This window comes from Drosophila takahashii, chromosome 2L (genome assembly GCF_030179915.1).
Source record: "Drosophila takahashii strain IR98-3 E-12201 chromosome 2L, DtakHiC1v2, whole genome shotgun sequence".
Lineage (NCBI taxonomy): Eukaryota > Metazoa > Arthropoda > Insecta > Diptera > Drosophilidae > Drosophila > Drosophila takahashii.
The window spans coordinates 5,943,361-5,962,206 of NC_091678.1; the positions used below are offsets into that span (position 1 = coordinate 5,943,361).

General features: G+C 39.4%; 4 protein-coding genes across 4 annotated transcripts in view; 3 read left to right on the forward strand and 1 right to left on the reverse strand.

Annotated features, from left to right (window-relative positions):
• The window catches only part of chinmo (Chronologically inappropriate morphogenesis), a 49,901-nt gene extending 41,432 nt beyond the window's left edge, over positions 1 to 8,469 (forward strand). Inside the window, 3 exon segments of the mRNA XM_017154266.3 lie at positions 404 to 1,245; positions 1,751 to 1,898; positions 1,952 to 8,469. Coding sequence (XP_017009755.2) covers positions 404 to 1,245; positions 1,751 to 1,898; positions 1,952 to 3,160 — 2,199 coding nt within the window. The 3' untranslated portion in view covers positions 3,161 to 8,469.
• Positions 8,470 to 11,512: 3,043 nt separating this feature from the next.
• Positions 11,513 to 13,546, forward strand: cpb (F-actin-capping protein subunit beta). The gene is made up of 2 exons (XM_017154282.2): positions 11,513 to 11,719; positions 12,018 to 13,546. Exons 1-2 carry the CDS (start codon positions 11,717 to 11,719, stop codon positions 12,843 to 12,845), a joined length of 831 nt encoding a protein of 276 aa, XP_017009771.1. The 5' UTR covers positions 11,513 to 11,716; the 3' UTR covers positions 12,846 to 13,546.
• A 184-nt stretch (positions 13,547 to 13,730) lies between these two features.
• Positions 13,731 to 17,297, reverse strand: LOC108065984 (transmembrane protein 87A). Its single transcript, XM_017154280.3, has 10 exons — positions 17,163 to 17,297; positions 17,007 to 17,067; positions 16,857 to 16,936; positions 16,597 to 16,791; positions 15,851 to 16,009; positions 15,504 to 15,787; positions 15,070 to 15,285; positions 14,893 to 15,013; positions 14,661 to 14,814; positions 13,731 to 14,604 (listed from the first exon to the last, which is right to left on the reverse strand). Exons 1-10 carry the CDS (start codon positions 17,268 to 17,270, stop codon positions 14,378 to 14,380), a joined length of 1,605 nt encoding a protein of 534 aa, XP_017009769.2. The 5' UTR covers positions 17,271 to 17,297; the 3' UTR covers positions 13,731 to 14,377.
• A 29-nt stretch (positions 17,298 to 17,326) lies between these two features.
• On the forward strand, positions 17,327 to 18,840 carry mRpL48 (mitochondrial ribosomal protein L48). The gene is made up of 3 exons (XM_044394868.2): positions 17,327 to 17,467; positions 17,529 to 17,627; positions 18,309 to 18,840. Exons 1-3 carry the CDS (start codon positions 17,456 to 17,458, stop codon positions 18,741 to 18,743), a joined length of 546 nt encoding a protein of 181 aa, XP_044250803.2. The 5' UTR covers positions 17,327 to 17,455; the 3' UTR covers positions 18,744 to 18,840.
• Positions 18,841 to 18,846: the final 6 nt, after the last annotated feature.

Below are 18,846 nucleotides of genomic sequence, written 5' to 3' on the forward strand. Positions count from 1 at the left end.
TTTTGAACAAAAAAAACAAATCGATATTTTCGATAGTTTTGTAGTTTTTTCTACATTGATAATATTATATCGATAAATAGCGATGTTTTCAAGGGAAAAAAACTAAAACCGAAAAAAGATTTGTAATGATTATGTTTTTCATGTTTTTTAAAAAAAAGTTTTCGAAAAACATCAATGTTTGAAAAATATCACAAATAAAAATAATGTCTATATTTTTCAAACTATAATATTATGTCGATAAATAGTTGTTTTCAAGAAAAAAAATTTAAAACCCAAAAAAAAATTGTTTAATAATTATCTCTTTGATGTTTAAAAAAAAAATCGAAAATATCGATAATGCCGATTTTTTCAAACTATAGTTCCTTACAATTTTAATTATCATTTTCTATCTTCTACCCTTTAGGTCAAAGGTCTGTCCACAGAAACGGGCCGTCTGGCGGCCCAGCAGGCGCAACAACACATGGGTGACCTATCGCCGCTGGACTCGCCAACGGGCAGGCGGAGCATTAGGAACAGCCTAAGCGGCGGCAACGGCAGCAGTATCGTTCCCGGTGGCGTCGGCATCGGTCTGGGCGGAGGAGGAGTAACGGGGGCGAACTCGATACCCGGCATGGGCATCGGCAACGGCTTGAGTTTGGCCGGCATGGCGGCAGCCGGAGGAATGGCGGCGGCTGCCAATGCGGCGGCCAGCAGCCTGAGCACCCTGGCGGCCAGTGCGAATATCGTGGACAGATGCGGCAGTGCCGGTGGCAACATCATCGGCGGAACGGCTGGCGGCATTGGTGGCTCGCACAGCGGAGGAGCGGGAAATAACGGAGGCGGCGGAGTAGGAGGAATCGGAGGCAATGGCGTGGGCAGCAGTGCCGGCAACAATGGACCCATTAGCCTGGGAAGCGGCGCTGGCGCTGCTCACCATCTGGGCGGATCCACCGGCATCTTGAAGCAGGAATGCGACTCCATGATGCATCCGGGCAGCAGCAGTTCCTCATCCGGAATGGGCTACACCCATGTGCCGCCCATCTACCGGCCGATTAACTACGAACCTCCGCGCAAGAGAGCCATCGTCCGTAGTCCGTACTCGGAGCAGGAGCAGCGCGGCTCGGTGCTGCGCGATGGCTCCAAGTCCTCCGAGTGTCCCAGCCCAATCAACAAGCCGCCGTACCACCGACCCTCGTCCAGCGCCTCCTCCACGGCGCCCACCGAGGCAGATACCATGCACTCCGAACGCGCTTCGCCACAGTCCAGGTGAGTTAGTCATAAGGATGAAAGCTTTAAAAAAATCGATATTATCGATGTTTTTCACACGATTGTGTCAATGATACCGATATTTTTCAAAAATATCGTAATTTTCAATGAATATATGTGAAAAATATCGATATTTTCATTAAATATATATGAAAAATTTCAATGTTTTTACAAGATTGTGTCGATAATGTCGATATTTTTAAAAATATCGATATTTTCAATAAATGTATATGAAAAATATCGATATTTTTATTAAACACATGAAAAATATCTATATTTTCCATGTTTTTACAAGATTGTGCCGATAATATCGTTGTTTTTTAAATATCAATATTTTTAATACATTGAAAAATAACGATATTTTTAATAAATATATTTAAAAATATCGATATTTTCGATGTTTTCACAAGATTGTGTCGATAATATTGATATTTTTTAAGCTCGAATAGGGATTCATTCATTAAGTGATGAGTGCGTCAACTAACTCCGCTATTTTTTTCCCCAGTCGCTACGAGAACCACAGTCCCAGCACCACAGCGGGAAATGGCAATGCCACCAGTGGCCTGGATCGCATAGTGAAATCGGAGCGCAACAATGGCAGTGCAAATGAGGCTAACGACGACGACCGCGAGCTAATGGACGAGTCCACAGACGTGAGTAGTGTGTAAATGCGGGTTCTAGACCTTTAATAATTATTGGCATTTAGAACGGAGCTGAGGATCTGCGCGTGAAGCTGGAGAACTTGAAGTACTCACCGCCGCCGCCGCCGAACTCGAACACCTCGTCGACCACACCGAATGCCCTGCTGGAGAACCTCAAGGCGGACGGCACGCTCTCGAGCAATCTGGCCGCCTCGATAGCGCCGGCGGACATGCTGAACGTTTGGAACGCGACCAAGATGAACAACAAGAACAGCGTAAATACGGCCGACGGGAAGAAGTTAAAGTGTCTGTACTGCGATCGCCTGTACGGCTATGAGACGAATCTACGGGCCCACATCCGGCAGCGTCATCAGGGCATCCGGGTGCCGTGTCCCTTCTGCGAGCGCACCTTCACGCGGAACAACACGGTGCGGCGACACATTGCCCGGGAGCACAAGCAGGAGATTGGATTGGCGGCGGGAGCAACCATAGCACCGGCTCACCTGGCCGCAGCGGCTTCGGCAGCAGCGGCGGCAACAGCGGCGGCCAGCAATCATTCACCATAGGAAGCGGCCGCAACAGCAGCGGCATCAGTAGTCATGAACGCCCACAAGGAGGCGGCAAAGCAGCGCAAACGTAAATCACTCAAGATGGCACTCGAGAAGTGCATGCAGCGAAGGGATGCAATGGTGGCGGAAACAACAACGAACGCCACGGAGACGACGGGGGCAGGAGGAGCAGCAGGAGATGGGGCAGAAAAAGAGGCAGTGGATGGGGCAGCATCGGAAGAGGGAGCAACGCTCACCTACGAACAGCAGCAGCAGCGAATGCACCAAGAGCTGACGCAGCAGATCAGGGCGGCCATGGCGGCGGAACAGGCGGCCGAGGCCATGGACTCCACCATAAACACCACGGTTAACACAACCACCACCACTACAACCACCACGAACACCACTGGCACCACCAGTGATGGTTGCAGTGATGCGGAGGCCAGCGATGGCAGTGATCGACCCATGGAAGTGGACGAGGAGGATCAGGCGCCGGAACCGCAGCCAGGATCCGAACTCGTGGTGGTCGAGCCCAAGATCGAGGTGCTATCGGAGTCCGAGGACGATGACGAGGAAGATCGTCTGCACATGTCCGAAACGGAACCGGTTATCCAGGCCGAAGCCATTTACGATCACATGCCCCAAACGCCCACCAGCCCCCCACCCCCACCACACACACAAACGCCCACTTTGACCTCCACGCCCAAGGTCAATGTGGAGCAATAGGATGAGGAGAAACGCCCCCCAAAGAAGCTGCTTAGATTTAGGCTAAGAATCGATGATGATGATGAAGATGGAGTGAAAGATGAGTGATTTACGAAAAACGATTTACGCGCGCGCAAGAAAAAGAAGATGATGATATATGACTACTGATGCAACTGCTGTTGCCCTCGGAGACCACCTACCAGGATGACAAGTGAAGTCCCTTGAAACGGGGAAAAATGATTAATATAATAACTGAAAACAAAGAATTACTAATATGATAAGATTTACACCAAACACACACAACAAACAATCAGACACGACAGACGAACACACACGAACGGCAGGCAGGAGATTTGATGACCAACTTTTTGCAGATTTTTCATTACGAATTTGTGTTTAAAGCCAACACCACCAACCAGCAATCATACAAAGTTAATGCAGCAAACACAAAACAAAATCCAAACCAATTTATGGCAGTTAAAACAGAGAAAACAGAAAACAGAACATTGAAATAAATGCAATCCGGCTGAAAAATCGTTTTCAGGGTGCTAATCAAACATAAAAAACACTAGCAACAATGAAAAACAAATTAACATTGAAAAACTAAAACTAAACGATGAAATAGTAAGTGCAAAAAGTTTGAACGTTTTTGATTGGTACCGCCAAAAAGTGTAGCAAACATATAGCAAAAAAAACAAACAAGAATTTGTTTATTCGTGTGTGTTGAAAGAGGGAGGAGAATCGATGATTCATTTGATATATTGTCGCATATATATTTTTGATTTCCTATAGAAACGTCACAAGTAACAAACTGCAAGTTGCCTCAAATCAAACGAAACGATAATGCTAAAAATCAAGAAAACTGAATTTAACGAAACGTGAATGACTAAGATTAAATACACTGCAAAACAAATAGCTGCAACAAACAAACTACAAAGCAACAATAGCAACAACAAAACCGCAACCACAAGTACCTGCAATAATAAAATAGTATAAACAAAAGAAACAAAATACAGAATAGAAGAGAAACGAAGAACCTAGGAAGGAGTCAGGATATCTAAGGGTCCTTGAGATTCCTCACCTGGGTTAAGATGGGTCCTCACTTTCCCGAACGACTGCCCCTTTGTCGGAGTTTTTTGTAAATAATTTTATTAAATTAATAATACGAAAAGGCAATTGGGGCCATGAGTCGGGTCAAGTGATGTGACCACTTTTCCCGCGAAGGACCAAGGACTCCAGGATCTGTGCTCGAAAACAGAAAAAGATTTGCTTTAAAAAAAGAGTAACATTTTTGTTTTGTGATTTTTGCGTATTGTTTTATGATTTTATGATTTCCACCTTCAAGTTTAGGCCTCAAAATTTCATACAACTGCTTTTCGGCTACAAAAATCTAAACCAAATTCAAATTCAATTCCAAAATTCAGAAGTTTCTAAAGACGTAAAAAAAACAATTGGTAAATTGGGTGCCTATAAGAAATATATAATTAAATGACTACTAGTAAAATTTTATAAACAAAGAAAAAGTATATTTAACGATGGGAGAGAAAAGCAAATAGCAAAGAAAACGTAAAGTAAATATAATTATTTTTTAATTGAATAATTCTAGCCAAGTGTGAAACATGTTAATTAACAAGCGAAAATATTAAGCAAAAACCACTCAAAAACGTTCTCAAAAACTTGATGGCAACAACAAAAGCAACAACAACAAACAGCAATAATTACAGCAAGAAAACGAAATTCAAAATCAAACTTTTGGCACACCTTTGGAAAACATTTTTCGTACAAAAGAAAATTCCCCTAAAAATCCAACCAACAAAAATTCAAAATTCCTTTTTTCGGCTCTTATAATTTCGATGGCTACATCAAGGGGCAAGTCCCTGGAAGAAAGAAAAAGAACAGAATCCACAAAGAGTAAGCTGTAAAATACCAAACAAAAGAGAAACAATTTTGTTGTAAGCGAACGAGAAGAAAACTAGAATGGAAATCTTAGAGAGATGCAATTGAAAATATTGAGAAATTGAAAATCCGCCAGCATGTGAAGGGCGGACCAAGGCAATAAAAAGTCTTGGATTGTAAATACATCTATTATTACCGCATATATATCCATAGCATATATATGTGTGGCCTCAGTTGTATAATGATAAAGCCTAGATTTAATATATATATATATACCTGTAAACTGTAAACATAAACTACTAAGCGCATATGTAGGAACACATTAGGCTCGCCAACAGAGAGAAAGAGAAGTAAGGGTTTTATTTGATTAGAAGCTAACTGAATTTCAATTGTGAAACTGTCTTAATTTCTACGTTTTCCATGTTAGCAAGGCAATAGAAGGGAGGAGATCCGATGATAGCTACAAAGGGTGATCCGCAATCCATAGAACCGTAAAATAGCCAAAATGTTGAATATTAAACTACTTTTATTAACTGTTGAAATCACAAGATACACCACACACGAAACACAAAGCCGCGTTAAAATAGGTTTTCTACCCCGACCCCCAGTTTGTTCTGTGATATCGTTTTGAAGTTGCAAACGAATAGAGCGTTTACTTTCGTTTTTAGTTCTTTTTCGTTTTATGAATAATTTGTCCTTATCAAAGAAACGACGACAACTCGAATTTTATTTAGCATTCGTGTTGAGCAGGAGAACAGAAATAGAAAAGCAAGCAGCAGCAAGGCAACCGCAAACAGCAATAGCAATATTAAATAAATAAAAACCATTAAAGTCTGGCAATATTTAAACCAAACTACCTCTTCACACCCATGCAGATTTAACCCCCGGTTACCGGTCCGTTAATTGCACAACCCCCTCAACGTTCGCTGGAGTCTGAATTACATTTTATTTTTAAGTACGTTGAGGGGGCGCAAATCTGCGGACTCGGCCCAGGGTCAAGCCATCAGTCAGTAATTCAATCCGTCAGTCAGTGAATCAATCAAACAATATAATGTTTAGTAATCAGGGGTTATTTAGATTAACCTTACTTTAATCGATACATTTACTTATATTTAGTTTATGTTACCTTAGTTCTTAGTTTCGGTAATCGTTTCGTCTTACAATTTAGAGTCTAATCAAACTCAGGAACTCATATACCTCAGGAAAGAACCTACCTCTTTGTGTTTTTAATCTTGTTTGAACTATTTTTATCATTATTATTATTATTACGATTATCATTTTTGGTTTGCATGGGACAAACAAACAGAGGAGAAAGGACGAGAGGAGAAACACAAATAATGTTTTGTTGTAATCGCAGATGCTATCAAGGAAAGCTTTAGTTCTTAGTTCGATTATCGATTATCGGTTAGTTAGTGGCTAGCAATTACACGCATATGTTTAGTGAGGACTAATTTTAAATGTAAAAGACACAATCACACATGAACACACAATAGCAATAATAATGGGAAACCAGACCAGATCGAACTGCAATAGTAAACTGAACTACCTCAATTAGCCATAGACTGCGCAGTAACGAGATGAGCATGATATAACAAATATATACTTTTCAATTTCCCACTTCATTTTATTCTTTTTGTAAAATGGTGACACATACAGAAGCACTCAGACCCATAAACACTGAACAACCTTTGGTATTTGAAGAAGGATAAACCCCATTAAAGAATTTCCTTATAGACGTTTTCATGTAAATATGCGCTAAACACACAGATCCCACGAAATTCAGATAAAACAAAAACATTTAATGTAAAACTACAAGAATATACTTTTGGCTAAACTCTAATTATACGAAAATATCCAAAACTTTTACTATGTATGTGTAGAGAGCAGATGTTTTAGGCGATATATGAACCAGGATTAAGATCATTTGTATACATCAATTTCGGCAAAGCAACTAAATGAGGCAAACCAAACAAAAAAGAAAAACACGAGAAAAACAAACGTAACTCTTTATAATCTAACTATAAACAAAAATACAAAGAAATTATTTAAGGCTACAAAATTTACCCCAAAAAGGAATGAAAAATCCACAAAAAAATTAAAGAGACGATCCCAGTAAATGGTATACTTTTGCTTGAGCCAAGTCCAGTGGCCGAATACAAGTTTTGAGCAAAGAAAAAATTTAAACTAAATTAAATTCAAAGCAAACCCCTAACGGTTATAAAATTAAAAACAAAAAAAGAGATGGAAACATTTTGCTAAACGAAGATAAACATTTTCTAAAAGAAACTTGCGTAAGTAAGCAAACTTTACAAAACAAACATTTTAGGCTTAAACTTTTGGCTAAAGAAAAAAATTAAAATTATAACAAATATTAGGCACAAGCAACACTATGTACGTGCATCAATTATACATAACTATTTATTTAAAAAAGGAAAAAGCAAAAATACTTTTATCTGTAATCAGATTTTAGGCCCAACTTTTCGACAAGCGGCGTAAAATAATTTCTTTGTAAAATATGTTTGCAAGCAAAACAAATCGAAAGAAAATCCCAGAGAGCGTAATTAACTTAATCTAAAAGTAAAAAACACAAATGTCGCCATTTTGCATTTAGAGCGTACAGTACAGTAAAGCACATAAAACGTCGACCCACGAAAGGTCACGAAATCAAACAATTATTGTACATAAAATAAATCAAACCAGAAGAATTGTGTATTGTATATTCGTAATTTTTCAATAATCCTTAGTTACCTTTACCCTTGAGTTGTATAAATTAATGAATAAGAAAATCCATAAAACAAAAGTGAAACTGTAACAAGAATACAAATATAATAATTGTAACGATATAAATAATAATAGTGTGCACACGTACAAAACAAAATTTAAGTTCAATTTAATGTGAAAATTAGTGCACCGAACATTTTGTAAGAGCTCGATGTAATTTTTGTTATATATTTTTGTTAGTAATTGTTTTTCTATTAATATTTAGCGCGAAATGTCAAGATGCAAAATAACACGAAAAATCCCCCTCAACAAGCCAATTGTACTTACGATTACTTTTCAATTTTGATATAATTTTGTGACATCTTCAACAGAACCAATTCCCCTCTATCCCCTATCCAGAAAACACTATTATGCTTACTTTACCTAAGTTATTTCAAATAACTATAAAATAAAAATTGGAGAAAGGCGAGAAACTGCATGCACCAACCCCAGTTTAATTTTAAGAGGCAAGAGAATGTAATATATATTTTTGTATAATTTGTAACAGTTTTCGTCATTCGTTCTGTTCGATCGCAACAAATTGGCTTGTTTACACATTTTTTCTAATTTGTAACCATTATATGATAAAATCTAAATTTATAATATATAAACACGTAAATGCTAAAAACAAAATGCAACTAAATAAATGTTAAACCCCAGAAAAAAACACAAAACATCTCCTAATTGGCAATTTTTATTGGTTAACCAAATTAAACGAAAAACAAAATTCTACCCCTACAGTACTGACTACGTTTTGGACTCGAATTGATTATGCCCCGACCCCACTGCCCCTCCTAAAAATATAAATGTAACGAAAATATGTATACTAAAGTTTACGACTATCGAAAGTAATTTAAAAGAAAAATAATGTGTTTAGGCCTAAGGAACTTTACAGTTCAGTTCAATGCGAAATTTGAAGATGAAAATGAAATGCTTAATGAAACTAGTTGTATTTGCATACGATACGGCTATAAATATCTCCCATATATAGAGCATTCCCCAAGTCTCTTCCCCCCTCAATGTGTAAATCAAGTTGTTGTAAATTTGTCTATCACGATAAATCGAAGCAAGTACAAATTATATTTAATGTATGTGCGTATTTTAATTGTTTTTTATTTCGTATTCCCTCGGTTAACCTTTCGAATTTAGTTTATTGTGTATAAGTCACACTTGAGAACATACAAAAACTTTTGGAACAATGACGAGTACAAAATTTCAGGTAAAACAAACAAAATTTAGCAGATAAATTAAAATTAATTAAATATATATAGAGACAAGGTATCGATGAGGAAGAAATCGTACAAATTTTTCGGCATAAAGTATAAAGTTAAAATTTTAAGAATAGCTGTCGGTCTAAAAAAGAATGACAGTTGGTGTGACTTTTAGAATTGAAATTCAGTTTCCATACCGTTTTACCCCCTTTATTATTTTTCCTCAATTTTGGGTTACTCATTTGAAATCGGATTGCAACAGAACTTGAGTTACACATGAAAAACTTACCACGAAAAACCATTCGATTTACTTTGTTCTGAACTGAAAAGTTTTCGAATCACCCAAACGAAATTTTAACCATTTAAATTCAAAGAAGGCAACGGTCCACTTGAGAAAGAAGTTCGGTATGAAAAGTACTTTACGTGAATAAGGTTAAACAAAAAAAATAGTTTTAAAAAAACGCAAATCCGTTTGGAGCAAACTCAGGGCATTATCAAGACTCACGACGATGTATACATGCATTTAATACAAAAAAAACTTTTTTCGATATGTATTACGATTAAATAAAAACAAACAAAAAAAATGCAACCGAAAAACGGATGTAATAATCATGCGAAACGATTATGAACAACTCAGGTATTAAATATTAAATGAAATATTTTTAAAAACTTATAACGAAATGAGAATGGCAGTCAAAGTCAGCATTTTCACAAGTTGTGCAATATTCTTAAAGTTTTCTAAATACGTAATAGTATTAATAATCTAATAAAGCGATCATGGAAGGCGAAAGCGCAGGATCCAGTGAGTTGAGATGTTCATAAGCATGGGATCCGAACGGAATGAGATTTAGGATTGGAGATCGAGGATTGAGGATTGAGAGATTGAAAGGTTAGGTGAGTTTTTGAAGCACATGAGGACTAGGCATGTACTTACCACTCCCTTAATATTTTTTATTTTTACCACCCACACAAAGTCAAGAACCACAAGAACAACAAACTACAACAAACACACTGACAGAGAACACACACACATACTCAACGCGAAATGCGAAAATAGTGAAATAAATAGCTAAATGAAAATGAGTTTATATAAAGAAGGAAAACATAAAACTGTGATTACATTTGATTGTCGAAGCGTTGATAAGCAAATGTTGCATAATTATTGAGCGAAAGAAAAAAGACGAGAAATATGAAATACGATACGAAAATGGAGTTATGTACTATTATTATCTGAAACCGCTTTTGATTTCGAGTATTGGCACAATGTCTAAGAATGCGACAGAGCATGAGTAAATAAATATTTAATTAGCCGAAATATTAAACTTCAAAAGAACAACTAAGGAATACAAATTATAATTATCTAAGTTATTCGAGGATAGCGAAACCTGCCCTTATTTTACGAAACACCTGTAACAGTTTACCCAGGCTAAAAAAACTAAAGCTGCGACAAAAAAACCTTCGATTTAGTTCACATTTCTCTGAACGATTTCTGTATGTAGTGCACCTTAGTTAAAAATTAAAGTCTGAGATTTTACATTTATTGTATATGGTCGAAGTATACACCTTAAAACGTATTTGAAGCGGGAATCTAAAACCGAAAGCGATTAATTAAGTTTATTGAACTACTTACTAAACGAAGCAAAAACCCACACGCTATGTATTTGGCTAAAGTTAATGTAAAAATCAAGAAATCCAAGGATTGACTCAGAAGGATGGGCAATACTACATTTTCAGAGCAGGCATATGATTTCGAAATATGAATGTATGTATGTATATCTGAAGAATACGCAAGCGAAGCAGCTTAAATATATTTTAAACATGAACTCGGATAAAAAATTTACGATTATGCCATACATTTTCGTGTAACATATTAAAAACAAAACTACGAGTAAGCTAAAACCAACAGTCACAGAAAACCAAACGCATTGTAACAGAAACTCACACGACACGGAAAGGAAATGGGCAACCAGAATGGAATTAAGCATAAAAAGTATATGAACGAAACTAAATTCAATAAACTTGTTGCTAAAATATAATAAAAACAAAATAATCTCATGGTTTTATTTCTGTGGAATTGGGTATTATAGTTATGTATAATAAAATATTTATTTTCTTAACATGCGAGGATCGTTTTTAAAATTTTTAAAAATAATTAAAATACCTAGTTTTTGAAATACGGTTATTTCAAATATGTTGGAAAGATTTCCTCTCAGTTTAATTATTTAAAAATATATTTTTTTTATTTTTACATTACCAATAAACATTTTGCACTTCTCTATTTTTAAAATTTATTGAATTAACAATTAAACATATTTTATTCCAGTTTGGTTGGTATTTAAATTCATAAAATATTAGTTTCAATATTTTGATTTCGATTTTGAAAATTAGCGGGTTTTTTAGAAATTACCGTTACCGGGATTTTTCCGGGATTTTTCGGTATTTTATTAGTAATTTATAATACCAAATTGTTCAGTATTCGAATACCACCCATGTTGTCATTTTGCAACACTGCTGGTGTCGACGTTTCGTGGCGAATGGCTAAAACCTAATAATAAAGAAAAGAAAAAGAGTCAATTTAGTGCATTTACTTGCAATAAAACCCCCTTAAATCCTAGCTAGAGTTTAAGATAGGCCTCTATCGACGCAAGGAAGCCAGTAGCAAAAGCGGTCTCAGTCCCAGCGAAACAAGGGGAAAGCAAAAAGTATCAAAATGGTGAGTAATACTATGGTTGATGGTGTCAGGAAAAAGAAAAAACAAAAAAAACAGGCCAACAAACGGGGGTTTTATAGCGGAGCCGCCCAATTTTTAAGAAAAAGGTATTCAAGTTCTTTATTTCAAAAAGAAACCCTCTTTATAAGGGCGGCGGCCTGTGTCCCCAAATAATGCCCATATATGGTAATCCCCTGTTTTGCCGGGTGGCAGTCTAAAACCGGGGGATTTTGGGGGGCTCTCCTCTTATCGCTGCAGTGACTCAATATATAAAGTATACAAAAAAATACCTCTCTTTCAGTCGGAAATGCAAATGGATTGTGCTTTGGATCTGATGCGGAGGCTGCCGCCCCAGCAAATCGAGAAGAACCTCATCGATCTGATAGACTTGGCACCGGATCTCTGCGAGGATTTGCTCTCCTCGGTGGATCAGCCTTTGAAGATTGCCAAGGACAAGGAGCATGGCAAGGATTACCTGTTGTGCGACTACAACCGAGATGGTGACTCCTACAGATCCCCGTGGTCGAATTCCTACTATCCCCCGCTGGAGGATGGCCAAATGCCCTCGGAACGACTGAGGAAACTGGAAATCGAGGCCAACTATGCCTTCGATCAGTACCGCGAGATGTACTACGAGGGAGGAGTCTCATCGGTGTATCTATGGGATCTGGATCATGGCTTTGCCGCGGTTATATTGATCAAGAAAGCGGGCGATGGCAGCAAGATGATTCGCGGCTGCTGGGACTCGATTCATGTGGTGGAGGTGCAGGAGAAGACCACCGGCAGGACGGCCCACTACAAGCTCACCTCGACGGCAATGCTGTGGCTGCAGACGAATAAGCAGGGCTCGGGCACCATGAATCTGGGTGGATCCCTCACCCGGCAGCAGGAGCAGGATGCCAATGTGAGTGAATCGTCGCCGCATATCGCTAATATTGGCAAAATGGTCGAGGAGATGGAGAACAAGATCCGGAACACGCTGAACGAGATCTATTTCGGCAAAACCAAGGACATTGTGAACGGCTTGAGGAGCACACAATCGCTGGCCGATCAGCGCCAGCAGGCGGCCATGAAACAGGACCTCGCAGCGGCCATTCTGCGACGCAATGTCAAGCCCGAATCGAACTGAGCACCGAGCGGCTGAAGGCTGAATTTTCACATGAAAAAACCATCCAGTCTACGAGGGGTCTGTTCTTGAAATAGGGTAATTAATAAGCGAATTGTAAGGCCTAGAAATATTATCTTAATGAGAGGCATTTCCTTAATATTTAAACTGCACCCAAACAATTCCCTGTTACTCACTCTTTTTCACACAGAGTTTATAAGACCCCTTTTAGCCTGGACCAAGAGCAGACTAAAAATATTAAATACGCATTTCTAGGCAGTAAATTTGTTACATGAGAGAAAATTGTTACAACACAAAACAAACATATTAAAGTAAATCCTCCCCACATTGTTGCAATCTAGAGTCGCGCTTCATCCACAGTTCAGCCGAAAATGCCAACTTCGCCGCCCTCAAGACAGTATCCATAAGTATTTGTATCTTATTTGTAATAATGCATATTTGCACCGAAGCCGAGGCACTTGAGTTTCGTTCTTAATCCTTCCGCGAATAAATATTGTGTTTATTAATTGTGACTTTGTGTTTGTGTGTACTCTAACAATTAGGAGCTCGAAGCAAAAGAATATTAACTAAAATCGCTTTGTGATTGTATTATCCGAGGAAATGCACATTACCTTTTCTTCTTTACTTAATATTTTTTAACAAACATTTTTGGAAGGCAAGGAGAAATTTTATACAAAGAGAAAACTAATAAATATTGAATTATACCGTTATGCTTTTTAATTGGGGGAAATAGTTTCGCTATCGCATTAGATAAGATATATTAAACATATAATATAAGTTCCCTATGTTGTTTTATTTTATCATGACAGACTTGTGATATTGATTTCGACATATAGCACCCCCTATAGTCACAAAGAAAGATAAGGACTGAAAGAAAACATCGAGCACTTTGGTTCATGGCTACCTTTAAGATACGATTGCATTTATTTATGAAAATCTTAGACCGTTTGATTAAAAATATGTAATTAAATACGTTGAGGTGTGTGACGCAAGTGATGGTGTGCTTACATACTTAGACAATTACTCTTTAATCTGTTCATTTATCAGCAAATAGTTTAAGTTTATGTGTTTTTCACCGACATTGCGTAGTCGCGATTTATCATAGTTATTACAGAATACTCGTACAGTAATATAGATCGTTTCGTTTTTGTGTTACCAGCTATATACAATGGGCGACAACAACTAATTAAGGTGTTCAACATTGAAATCGAGGATTATAAATTAGGTTTACTTTTCGTCGCGCATAGATATCTACAACTTAGGCTAGGGGTATTACGAATAAGTTAGATTTATTTAGAGGGGAGGACGTGCGCGTAGAAGGAACTACGATTACATACAATATTTTACACGGGATCTGAAGGCGTGGCCGGACAAATAGTTTCTCGAAATTGGAAGATCAGTGTCGGTGCAGCACGGCAAACGTTGATTCCCTCCTCGATGGCGGTTAGAAAAATACATAGCAGATGGGCCACACGAATGTGTAAATGTGCAAAAATATGCGTAGAAAGTCTCTTCGGTCCAGCGAAAGTCACAGCTTATTGCATTTTCGACACCTCGAACTTGGTGTTGATGATCTCCTCATCCGAGTCCAGAATGGGCAGGGCCGAATCGCCCATGGAGGAGGGTATGTTCTCCTCCACCCAGCGCAGATCGTCCTCCTCGTTGTTCGTGGCATTTCGTGAGGTCGTCGACGTTTTCGGCGTTCCATTCTGACCGCGCATTTTAACGCCATAGGCATCGGCCACAAACTGATCCTCCTCTTCTGTTAAAAGAGTAAAATTAGTTACTGTTTACTGGCTATTTTCTAGGTCCACTCACCCTCATCGTCTTCATCTTCCGGGTTATCCAGCAGCGGGGTGAAGGCATATCGCTGGTTATTATTCGTCGGTCGCCAAAGTATCATAATCACCAGCAGCAGCACCGAAAACAGAATGTGCCAAAAGCCAGTATCAATCCAAATGTCACGCCAGCCCTAAATGAAGCGTGAAAAAGCATTTCAAATAAGTAAATCTCCGCCTCACAGCCAAGTTTATGCTAATCATCAACTCACAGGCGTACAATTCTCGATCCTACGCAAACGCAGGGCAAACAGCATGAAGATGACGGAGGCGATAACAGCAAATATCAGCGTGTTGGTAAAGTGCCTATACAGCGATAGCTTGACCATGTTCCTGGAATATTTATATACGTTTAAACATAAGTTTGTTTGGGCTTTCGCATGAGTCACCTTCGCAGCCTGAGTGTGCGAGTTGTTTGCACCAGGGAGGTGAAGATCCACCAGCATATTCCAGTATCCAGAACCGCCAGGGGAATGCTGGCAACCAGCAGCTCGCTGCGATCGGTCTTTACATTCGTGATACGCAAATAGCTCTCCACGCAGGCCAGCACAAAGTAGAGGGTTCCCACGCCCACCACGCGGTGCAACATGGGTCCCAAACGGGGTCTAAAAAAGATAAGGTACAATATTATCAATTGAATTCAGGGGTTTCCCTACTTATAGCTAGGTTTTAAGTGATTAGGTGCCTCTGTTGCAGCAGGAGAACCACGTAAGCCCTAGTAGTTCTAGTTTACTACCAACAACTGCTTTGGAATTAATTAAACGAGAACGGGTTTCAAGTGGTCGTGGTTATAAGACAGCTGCTTCGTGTCGTTTTTCCTTACTTGACGATTCCAAAGCCCAGGCTCATGATGATGACCAGCATCCTGGCCAGCGTGCGCTTCGCACAGGACACAAACTCGGCGACGAGCTCGGCATGCTGAACAGCAAATCCCTTGTTCGTCAGCGTTTGGTATTCCGCGTAGAAGAAGGCCTTCTCCAGCATTCCCAGCAGTATGACGCCACCGATCCAGAACTGTATCCTCAACAAATCCCGCCATTGGGCGAAGGAAACAAACAGCCAAATGATGCCAAATATCACGTAAACAATGCACATGATTAAATAGAACTGGTGGGAAAATAAACGTATTAAATATAAACAAAGTCAATTTCGGAATTACTCATTATTTACCGGCAGGAAGGGCCAGTCTATGGCCGAGATATAACCGTGCGGCCCCAGGAACTCTATGTGCACCACGGCACTGAACTTTACGCTCGGCGGCACTGCGATGATCACTTCAATTTCGTAGATTCCATCGTCCTTGACGCTCGCAACTGGGTTTGTTGTGGGCTGAAATGAAAAGGGAGTCGTTTAATTACTGCGTGGCAAGTGTTTTATCGGTATTTCGGATTTTCTACATCAAAGAACACTGGTTTATGTGCGTAGAAACGCCTTAGTCGACTATTTGTTACCGATTAATACCTTTTTTCTATGTAAATGCGAAAGTTTAAAAAAAATAATTCTGTTATTCTTACAATTTTGATACGAAAATAATGATTAATTAAAATGAATTCTATATTGCTTTATGTTACATTACATTTCCTAGGAATTTTTCTATTTGTTACCGTTTAATAGTTATTTTCTATGTAAATGCGATAGTCTAAAGAAATCATATTGCTATTCCTAAAATTTGTATACTTAAATGATGAGTAATCAAGATAAATTCTATATTGCTGTATGTCACATTACACTTCCTAAGAATTTTTCTACCTACATATGTTAAGCAAAAAACTATATGCCCTCTCTCTACTTTTAAGTACCCTGCTATTTTTGGAGAAACGATAAGCGTACTGATAAGGCGAAACCCTCAAATGTTTTTGGGCTTGTCGCCTGGTAATTGGTGTCTCCTACTTTTCGCTGATTTATGTCGCATTTACCGAAAGCGGATGTTTGTTCTCCAGCATGGGATGTTTGGGCTCCGGCGTTCCAGGTGCTGCTCCCTCAGCCGGCTTATCCTTGTTTCCTGCCAGGACAATGAGGACATTGCAGGGATATGACCTGGTGATTTCGGTGATAACATTATTAATGCTGCTGTTGGTCGACAGCTTGCTATCCTGGGCGATGGCTTGTAGCTTTAAGAAGATAATACAGATTGGATTAGATAGAATCAAGTACCATCTGGATATAGAGTACCCACCAGGCGATCGTCGTAGATGCAGGGGTGCTCCGTCAGCCGGAAGGTGACGGTGATGTTGCCATCCAAATTGCAGCCCTTGACTGGAAAATCGGGTGGCGGCGGAAAGGAAGGGGGTTAATCAGTGGCATTCGTCACGCGTTTTTTACTCACTTTGAGCGTAGATCTTCGTGTCGGCCAAAAGTGGACGCTGCTCCCGGATGCTGGGCAAGTCCTAAAGGGATTATAAACAGGATATATCCATGATTACGTAGCCGGAAACGGAATAATCCCCGATAGGTTTTTGCTTGGGGTGGTACACATATTTACCGTCGTCACCAGGACGTCCACAATGCCCGGATCCGATTTTCCGGCCGTTTGCGAGGGGCCAAGGAGTAGCGCCAACGCAACCACCAAAACCGCTGCCGTTCCCTGCATTTTGCAAGAATTTGACGTGTTGTGTGTGCGTAAAGTAAATATAATACAATAAAATATTATTTCCTCCGATTAGTAGTAGGACCGTAGTGTGAATGGGCGGAAAACACTAAAGAGCGCGGTTTAGTGTGACCGCACTCGCCATCAGCTGGTGATATAACCCGACTTTGACATCTGAAAACGCCGAAATGTTCCGCAGGGTAAATAAACTTGAAAATCTATTAAATTCTCTATTAAAATTCGTGTATTTTGTTATTATAGATAATTCCAAGTGTGCGGCTAGCGCTGCAAGTGCCCGGGGCAACCACTACCGCTGTGAGGAACACCAGTGGTAGTGTTTATGAACCGGACTATCTGGAGGTGGGTTCTTCAATGGTCTACTAGATCTTCGTTTTTGTGCTCTTGCAGGGAAATGATAATTTTCTAGGAAATTATACTTATAAACAGGCTTTAAATAATGATTACCCGGATATTCCATCTTATTTCTGATAGAACTAATATCAATTTTATTAATCCAATAAGAATAACTTTGTGATACTTGATATATGGCTATTTGATCATAGGAGAAGCATATGTACATATCTTTTCCTGATTTTATATGTTTTAATTTTGACGGATTACCATATTACATCTATTAGAATAGATGTCTTTCTATATTTTTAATATTTCGAGGATTTTATAATAATCATCTGTTTATTTCTGAACTGTCTTAGTTCTACAAGGAAATGCTATACAAATCTCATGCTTCTTGGTTTTTGAATAAGAAGATCTTTGAGGTTCTTGGGGTGTATATCCTTTAGTATTGACGGATATTACATCTTTTAGAAAGGATGTCTTCCTATATTTTTAATATTTCAGGGATTTTATAAGAATCATCTGTTTATTTCCGAACTGTCTTAGCTCTACATAAAAAAGCTTGGAAAATATCGTGCTTCTTGGTTTTTGAATAGGAATATCTTTGGGGTTCTTGGCGTGTAGGATAGTTAGAATAGAATAACCAATCCCCATCATATACTAACTTCTTTTTCCCCTCTCTTTCAGTCCCTCAAGCCGAAATTCCCGCAGTACGATAGCCTGAATGTCCAAATCAAGGGCTATGACTACCCGCAGCTGGAGAGCTACCAGCGGTTTCTCCACGGAGTGGCCGAGTACCTGGACCTGGACGTCTCCGATTGCTACGCCCTGCCGCCGCAGCAGACGCAGGTGCAGCGGCTGCGACCCAACTCCACGGTCATCGAGTCCGAGTACAAGCTGACCACCTACGAGCGCAATCTGCAGCTGAACAACGTGGATGCGCCGGTCTATCCGCAGTTCCTGCGCCTCGCCCAGGCTGCCCTGCCCGAGGGAGTCAGTCTGAAGGTGCAGGAGCACACCGACGACTGCGAGGAGCGACGCTATGTGCCCGACAAGGAGCTGCTCGACCTCAAGGACGAACTGGAGCGCATGGGCGGACCGACCACCACCAAGAAGAAGTAGTAGTGCTCCGATTTGGCAAACATTTAATGCTAAGCTTTAATGAGTAACCTGTGTAAAGAGTAGAGAGAACCTATGAGTAAAAACTTTCCTATTTAAAGCTTTG

Excerpts from the sequence above, each read along its gene's own strand:
- mRpL48 (XM_044394868.2), top strand. Across the intron at positions 17,628-18,308 it reads ATGAACCGGACTATCTGGAG|TCCCTCAAGCCGAAATTCCC; the intron begins GTGGGTTCTTCA and ends CCTCTCTTTCAG.
- LOC108065984 (XM_017154280.3), bottom strand. The coding sequence starts at position 17,270 with ATGCAGGGAACGGCAGCGGTTTTGGTGGTTGCGTTGGCGCTACTCCTT. Across the intron at positions 17,068-17,162 it reads TGGACGTCCTGGTGACGACG|GACTTGCCCAGCATCCGGGA; the intron begins GTAAATATGTGT and ends TAATCCCTTTAG. Across the intron at positions 15,788-15,850 it reads TAGACTGGCCCTTCCTGCCG|TTCTATTTAATCATGTGCAT; the intron begins GTAAATAATGAG and ends TTTTCCCACCAG.